Here is a 9038-nt window from a genome sequence, read left to right on the forward strand (position 1 = left end):
GTCAAAGCCGTCCGTGTTGTGGTTATAAACAAGTTAATTTTCGTTGAGGCATGGAGAATAAGGAGTTTGTTTGATGAACGATGCTGTCACGTATCGCGACGCCAATGCTTGGCAGCTTCGGAACAATTGGAGGCCATCGGTTATTACCGCTCATCGCCCAATTCAGGTTCAAGAAAGAACCACGTAGGAAGCCAAAGTGGATGCCGAGGGCGCCGAGCAAACTGTACAAGATTCCTGTCCACCCTTACGTCTCGCCCGAAGAAAAAAAACTGTTCGACGCCCTTCTCGATGAATATGAAAGGAAAATGCTGTCAATCAGGTTCGTTTATAAAGAAATAATATTTATCTATAAATACAGGGTGTCCCGGCATTCAAAAGTAACTTTACAGTGAGAGGAAACCCACTCATGATTAGCTATAAATTGAAATTGCATCGAAGAGATGAGTCCCCCAAGTTAATAAATTTCGATTGGAGTACCCTCAGTTCCCAATTCCGAGGCGTGAATGCGAGCCCATTAAAACGTCTTGCCACAGAGAGCAACAGGGCTGCGATGGTACAAATGTTCAGTCATTAGATTTCACTTGTAGTTTTAAATATAGATGCCAGCACTAATTATTCACGCAAAACACCAGATGTTCTCTCAGACTGTTAGGTACATATCCACACCTCCGGCTCATTCGATAGTAAATTGCAGATGAGCCACTTTGCAGTCGTCATGGACTTGCATCACGAGGACCCAGGTTTCAATCCCACTAATGGCATAGTGGTGGTTGGCTGAAGTTGATTTTCTGTGGTATTCCAACTTTAGCCGTTGTGGAAGTCGAGTGGTCATAGTGACGGACTTGCATAGAGAGAATCCGGGTTCAAACCCCACCAGTGCCGCAGTAGTGGTCGGCTGAAGTTGGTTTTCTGTGGTTCCCAACTGTGGGCCATTCAAGTATTACGTAAGCAGATTTTCAGCCATTTTTGACCCCCCCCCCCCCCCCAGCGAAATTTCTCCAGCAGCTTGGAATATTTCATATCTTCAGAAAGGCGTGGTTGATGACGTAAGCAACCTCCAAACCCCCCCCCCCCCCCCGTCCTTGTCATCAAAAGTCAGCAAATCCGAAACCCCCACCCCTCGATGCTGTCGTAATACTTGAATGACCCCTATAGTAGTGGTATTCCAACTTTAAGGCTTTAAGGCAGGAATGCGAGCCGATCTCATGTTCAAATAAGTGATTGAAGTGTGAGATGCATTACAAAATATACTCATAAATAACTAGGATGGGGACTCCTAGTCTCATATTATAACATCTATGATTCTACGAACAGTCGACTCTCCCTCGGTTTCAAAACTTTTGTTCAGGAACCAAAATAGTTCTCCCTCACTATAGAAATCAATTTAAAATTCATTAATTCATCCCAAGAACTCCAAATATTTTTAGTGTGAACTTTCATGGCAGTGCTTTGTGCTTAAGTGCATAATGTAAAACCAATTGAAATCATTAGATTGCCACTGAAAACGCTTTTCTGTAGTAGTGACAATCCCTATTTTGTAAGATAACAGGGCTTATATCCCACATTTAGCAGAAGCGGAGCCATGTCTGGTTTCTTTAATACAGTAAAAAATTCTTTTGCAGAAATCGGCAGGAAAAAAAATTGTCCGTTAAACAGGGGTTTCACAGTATCATCTCAATGCAAATAAAGGCACTCCATTAAGCAGAAATAATCGAATGAGCATAATTCTTACTCTTGAATCATTTGTTTCATCATGAATGTTATTTTTGATCAGCCTGTCAAGCAAAATTTGAACGTGTTTTGAAATTTTTTTTATCTTTTAAGACATTTCTCTGTAATGAAACTTCGGTACAATGTATCAATCTATTGCAGAAAGTTATTCCAGGTAGAACTGGAGAAAACATCAGACACTAGTGCGCTTGCCATGGAATTAGCTAGAATCGAAGAGGAAGAGCACAAGAAATTGATGGAGGAAAACGACCAGGAGAATGAACGAATCAGGAAGATCAGGTAAAACTCGGATCTTGTTAATGACCTTGTTATGTAGTTAATGAAAATAATAATGTAGTTATGTCACTTCACAAATAGAGTTCTTTTGTTTGGGAATTATCACATCAAAACCAACTTTTTTCTCCAGTCTATGAATTGAATCCTGAAATCGATATCGAGTCATTCCTTGTGTCAATTGTGTCCTCAGTAGTTTACATTAAATATATTTGGCACAGAACTTTTTCTTCCATACTTGTAGTGCGTTCTTATCCGTATAGATGGCGCATCCTCCTCATGCTCCTGGTGATTGTAAGAAAAAGTCAGTTGGAATTGTGCCACCAATTTGTATCAACATGTGTCTTCCTTCTCGTTATATTTCCTTCATATATATTAAATCGCTAAGTTTTGATTCTGTTTTATCTTTTCAATACAAGCATTGGATCACCTGTCTATTTATATTCCTTTTTCTGACAAGTCACAGCTCTATTTGTAATTTTTTCAACAGATTTTTTTAAATTTTTGTGAAAATTTTTTCATTTGTTAAGGAAATGTCCTTTTTCAGTCTGTTCTCTGCATTTTTTTTTTCAAATTTTCAAATTAAAAAGTTATATTCTTCTAATACTACCTTAAAACAAAAATACGAGTATATTCGAATTTTTTCAATAATATACCGTATATAGAGAGATATAGATGGCTTTTTTCCTCAGCCAGAGATATCAAGGAAACAGTTATTTTTCCGGATATTATGCTGAGGTGAGCTCGGAAAGAAAAGTCATTCCTTGATACCGTATATACTCGTGTATATGCCGACCCCCCCCCCCCCCACTTCAGGACCATCAAAATCGCAATAAATTGAAAACCCGTGTATAAGCCGACCCCTAAAAATCCAAGCATTTCAGAGAACAAAAATTCTTATATTTTCATGCAAAATTAATAGTTTTTACTGAAATTTACAATAGAAAACGATTCAAACTTTTTAATCCATTTCTTCTGAGTCTCCAAGCTTATCGTAATCCATCAGATCATCATAGAGGGTGCGGCATCTTCGTTTTTATCTTTATCTGGGCTACCATCGCCATTGCCACTTTCAAAGAGGATATCATCTTCATTTCTGTCTATCGCATTGCTGATGCAACACTTTTTGAAGGATCAGATGATAATTTCGGTGGAAACAGAATTCCGCTCCTCATGTACCCATTTTCACACTAGAGCAATGTCAGGTTTCTTCAATGCACTACTTTTTTTTTGTAGTTTCTTTATCATCGGAACTCATCCATTTGATCCACAAATTCTTCAAATAGTCTTTGAAAGACTTGTTGATGCTCACATAAGGCTTTACAATGTAGGTTAGCCCTCTTGGTATCAAAGTCAATGATGTTTCGATGTCTTTGCCTCTATCAGGGTTTTGAACATATCCCATACCAATAATGCCAGTTTCTCGAACACTGCTACAAAAATGACTACTGATTGTGGGGTCGAAATTTTCTCATCAAAAACTGGCCCGAGTATAAGCCGACCCCCCCACTTGAGGAACGAATTTTTCCACAAAAAAACTTGGCTTATACATGAGTATATACGATATATATTTCTAGGTATACATTTCATCTTTTTTAATAAACATATAAACATTTCATCTCTTTAAATGTTTTTATCAATATAGTTTACAGCTAAATGAGAAAGTGTGGCTGTGGTGGTCAAGTGGTCATAGTTACAGACTCGCAGCGCTAGGATCCAAGTTCAAACCCCACCGTCACTACAGTGGTGGTCAGCTGAAGTTTTCTGTGGTTCTCCCAATTTCAAGGTGCGAATGTGAGCCGATCTCCCTGTTAAAAAGTCTTGCCGCAGCGTATCCTACAATGATAAAATTATTCAGTCATAGTGAGAAAAATTGGTGGCAGATGGCAGCACTACATATAACAAGCACACAAAACACAAACTTCACGTCAGGTTCACAACACATTCCAACATCTATCAGTGTGTTATAAGTTCTGCTGAGGAGTATGGACGAGGTGCATGTGTGGTTTAGTAGTATTTGTAGCCAAATGAAAGTTTTCCCTAGCTTCCCCCCTTCCCCCACAATATTGGTTCATGTCCTGCAATACCAGTTGTCACCTATCAAATTTTGTGTTCAAAATGTTAAGAATGTAGCCATCACTCAGAGGTGCTGACATGAAAAAAAACATTGGGGGGAGGGGGGGGGGGGGCTTTCTTTCAAATGAGGACAACTCAGGTCTATCACCATGAGCAATATCTACCTAGTGAGTTGTGCCTGAAGTGTAAGTGTGTGGGCCTAATGGTCTGAGTGCATAACTAGTGTTGTGTCGGATTTTTTCAGTGCTGCCATCTATATTTTAGAAGTGAAATTAGTGAAGCGTAATGATTGAATATTTGTACTGTTTCTCTCTGTGGTGAGACTTTTTAACGGGGAGATCGGCTTGCATTTGTGCCTTGAAGTTGAGAACCACAAAAAACCCTACTTCAACCGACCACCACTGTGGCAACAGTGGGACTCAAACCCAGATGCTTGCATTGCGAGTCCATCACTATGACCACTCAACCACCACAGTGGCCATTGAAGGAGGGTGAAAATTACCATTCGTTCAGTATAGGTCAGTGCACAGGAGGAGGAATGGTGCATTCTATTCATGAATTTTCAGGAGGGCTCCGCACCCTTACAAAAAAAATTTTTTTTGGGGGGGGGGCCTCAAATCAATGAAAGTTTCATTGCAAAAGTTGTCTGGACATATACAATCACTCCCCTATAAGTTTGTTGGTGGCGTTCTGGTCCACACTGTATACAGTAGAATTTCTCTTTTGCAGACACAGGCGAGACAAAAATATTTGTCCACAAAAGAGAGGTGAAAAAGTCATTTTGTAAAGATTTAAAAAATATATATTATTATTATTTGGTCATATAAGAGGGGGTGACTGTTATGGAGAGATTTCAGTGTAAGTATGAGTTGGAGAAGCCATTGAATACAAGTTATTCCTCTTTTTTTTCACGTGACTTGATCATATGTTCCATTTTCTTTTAAAATCCAGAGAAGAAGCTGAGGAGATAAACTTCAAGCAAAAAGAAAAAGAGTTACTCGAAAAATATGAGATTCTGTTAGCTGAACAGCAGAAGAAAAAAATCGAAGCTGACGAGATTGTCAGAGAAGTGAAGGCAAGTGCAACTATTCTGTTCTTTTCACGCATTTCCCCCCCCCCCACTTCCCACAATAGCATGCGTTTGAACTATTAATTTCATACCCTCACAACATTATCATCTTAGAACCATTTGTTTCTGAGAGCAGAAAGCGGAGGAGGTTGCAATACATTCACAGGCAGATTTAATGGTAGGCACACACCCTTGGCCGACTTCTAGAGGGGCTCGCAAAACTCTAATCTTCACACGTTATTCTTATTTAAGGGACACTGTATTTTCCTCTCAACCTACCTTAATCCGTCTCTGAGTGCATTGCAACTGCCACTGTACTGTCATGCGGGCATATATATTATAATTTCAGATTGACTATTTCTGGTATTTCCAGAACGAAATTGTATCAACTTATTTTTTTAACCTTTGTCTGAGTCAGCTACATTCATTTGTTTTTAACAGAATTTCTGAATACACCCATTCTTCTGAATGCGTATATAAGACTCTGAGATGTGAAGTGGGGTGTGTCCAATCTGTCAATGGTCATCATGGTAGACCCTCATCATGAGGATCCAGATTCGAACCCTGTGGTGGTTAATAAAAGTTGATTCTCTGAAGTTTCCCGACTTCAAAGCGCTAACGCAAGCCAGAATCCCATTCGAAAACCTCTCTTCCCCAGGGAAGCAAGCAGACCTTTAACAGGATACTTACAAAGCATGAATATTCTGACATCGGCTGTTCACACTTCAAAATATGGAAGACAGACTGTGTCACCATTAGAACACAAAACATTGATAACTCTGACAACATAAATATATTAGGGCCATATATTATATATATATACACACAATACGTCCTGCATTTAAATAATTCGTTGGAAAGTCCCGAGAAAAATTTTTATGTGTGAGGTGCACCACAGATACATAATAGTGGTAAATATGCACACGAATCTGCTTATAATTATCTCATTACCAAGTGCTCATTAAATCCCATCATTCAGTGTGCCTGTTTTCTAGTCAAAAATCAAGCTTTGAAAACTAAGTTGAAGTACCCTCAGTGGCCAAAAAATTAAGAAACATCCCCCTTCCCCCGCAAACTTCAACTCGTCTGTGCACTGACGTAATAAACCAGATTTGCTGATAAAAAAAGCTATTTTCTTGTTCTTGGTAAGAAGCACCAGTTAACATCGCAATTTGCCTGCTCATGGAAGAAAATGAGTTTTCAGTGACTTTGAATGTGGCATGGGTGGCTTTTTTCAATGTTTTCCCTAACAAGCTTGAGGCGACCACTGACGGACAGTGCCTTCATTTCCAACCCATCTCATCAATAGTAGTAAATTGCAATATAGCGATATGGCCAGAGTTGGTGTTTGATGAAATCGAAGGGGTGGTTACAGTATCTCTGAAGTCACTAAACTTCTTGGCTTTTCTCGTACGACGGTATCTCAACTTCGAGGCGTGAATACTAGCCAATCTCCCTGTTAAAGTCTTGCCGCAGAGAGCAATGTTACAATTATTCATTCATTACACTTCACTCACTATGAGTTGGGAAAAAACTCAGTTTAAAAAACTAATTGCAGATGGCAGCACTACACATAACAAGCATTACACAGAAACAAACTTCACGGAAGGTTCACTATATATACACACACATTCCAACATGTACCAATTGGTTGGAAGTTCCGCAGAGGAGCATGTCTGGTTTAGTAGTAGCATCTCAAGTCTTCAAAGAAATGGCACCTAAGCCAAAAAACTTCAAATAGAAAATGAAATAGTGGGTGGAAATCGCTTGTGAACAAATGTGCCAGGTTGTGTGCAGCTCAAGATCATTCAAAGCATATCCATATGCTCTACAAGAAAGATCTGTTAAAGAATTGGTTTTAATAGCCAGTGACCTTTGATTTTGCTGCAAACCCAAAGAAAACATCTTTTGTGGGCTAGAGAACACCAAAATTGGACACAATGAATGGAAGAAGGTTGTCTGGTATGATGAGTCAGGATCTGCTTGTGGCCAAGCAACCATTGATCCGGCATGCCTCATAATAACTGTTCAAGTTGGTGGCTGTGGAATTACAGTCTGGGGAGCATTTTCCTGGTAATACTCTTGGTTCCATATTTCCATTGGAAACACCATCGATGCCAGCACCAAGTTGGCATTGTTGCTGACCCCTTGCACCCATTTATGGCCATAATGTTTCCTCATGATGATGGCTATTTCTAGCAGAACAATGCACTCTTCCACGGGGTGGAATTATCTCAGATTCTTTTGAGGAACATAGAGTTTCAATTGCATCCCCTGAATCACCCATCTCAATCCAATTGAGCATTTGTGGGACGAGGTTGAAAGGTCTGTCAAAAGCTCCAAAACACACACCTTCTAATCTGAGGGAATCAAGGGCTGTCGTTTTGTTAGCATGGGCTAATGTTCCTCCTCAAGTTTCAGTAACTTGTAGTCTATGCCTAGAATAATATCTGCTGTCATAAAAGCCAGAGGAGGTCCCTCACGATGTTAGTGGTGAATAGTAGGGTGTTCTAATTCTTTTGGCCACTGGGTGCATATAGTGCTACTACTGTACATGCACCTCATACGCATTCCTCTGCGGAAGGAATTTTTAAGGAATCCGTTCATGCTGGAACATGTGTGTGTGTATATATTGTAGGAGTTGTGCTTGTTTTGTGGGTTTTTTTTTGTGGTTTTTTTTGCTGGTGCTGCTATCTATCTGTCTACCATATTTTGAAGTAAAAATATCGAAAGCATGATTTCCATGTTACGTAAGTATTGTGTCTAAGATTCACCTACTCTCTGTGTGAAAAGACTTTTCAAATAGAAGACCAACTTGGTACCTTGAAGTGGGAAATCCAATTTCAGCTGACCACAACTGTGCCGTCAACAGAGTTCGAACCTGACTCCTCACAATGAGAGTCCAGCATAATGCCAACAAGCAACACAACCATAAGTGGCTAGTGCAAAAACAGTAAAACCTCTTTTGTGAACACCCCGCTTCTCATCTCAGAGAGATATCAAAGCGTTCCCGAAGGATGACTTTTGCTGACACTGATGGGATAAAAAAAATCCATCCGCAAAAGAGGTGACCATTCATCAGGGGTTCAAAAAGCATACTTTTATTGTGTAAAGGTAAACTATTATCTGGCCATAAAAGACGGGTGACTGTTAAGAGGGGTTTTACTGCATATGACATTATAATTGACACACAATTACTTTTTTCTCTAGCAAATTTATGATTTCTATTTGATGCTTAGCAGTTAAAAAAATTTCCCCAGTTATAAAGGACAGACAGGAAAGAAAAAAATTCCTTGCGCTCAAACATATCGATTTCTTATCAGAAGTTGAGGAAGTACTTAATCAGCCATTTTTAAAAACTGATCGGTCAGTTTTTTTTATATATAGTCATTTTCCATGCATATTCCTTTCTTCTACATATGAACAAAGTGTTCTCTTGCTCATAAACGATATGCAGCTACAAAAAATGTTTAAAATGTTCTCACTTTCTATTAATTATTTTCTTCCTTACAGAAATACTGCAGCTCTTTTGTGACAAGTGACACTTTGGATGAAGCTATTGAAAAAGCTATCGATAATCCAGTAAACATCAATTTCTCGATCGACCTAAAAGGACATGTGGAATGGGAAGGCACTCCTCCGCCAGAATACGAAAGTAGAGTGAAAGGAATGATGAGCATGAAGAAATAGAACTGTATTTTCTTTACATAGTCATTAAAATATTGTAATCATTAGTGGTATCATTTTCACGAAACAAAGCATGAAATAAAATTTTATTTTTCTTGTATACACAAAAAAAAAAAGCTGGCACTGTTATCTCGATTAAAAAACAAAATAGCAATTAAAGATAATCTGGAAAATCATGAATATCACAGACAGCATGTACAAA

At 39.0% G+C, this 9038-nt stretch overlaps 1 protein-coding gene across 1 annotated transcript; it reads left to right on the forward strand.

Annotated features, from left to right (window-relative positions):
* mRpS26 (mitochondrial ribosomal protein S26) lies at positions 1-8883 on the forward strand. Its single transcript, XM_089244721.1, has 4 exons — positions 1-319; positions 1873-2010; positions 5032-5155; positions 8663-8883. Exons 1-4 carry the CDS (start codon positions 81-83, stop codon positions 8837-8839), a joined length of 678 nt encoding a protein of 225 aa, XP_089100847.1. The 5' UTR covers positions 1-80; the 3' UTR covers positions 8840-8883.
* Positions 8884-9038: the final 155 nt, after the last annotated feature.

This window comes from Pholcus phalangioides, unplaced genomic scaffold, assembly GCF_987345545.1.
Source record: "Pholcus phalangioides strain wild (caught in Gottingen) unplaced genomic scaffold, Ppha-v1.0 ptg000015l_1, whole genome shotgun sequence".
In the NCBI taxonomy this organism is placed as follows: Eukaryota; Metazoa; Arthropoda; class Arachnida; order Araneae; family Pholcidae; genus Pholcus; species Pholcus phalangioides.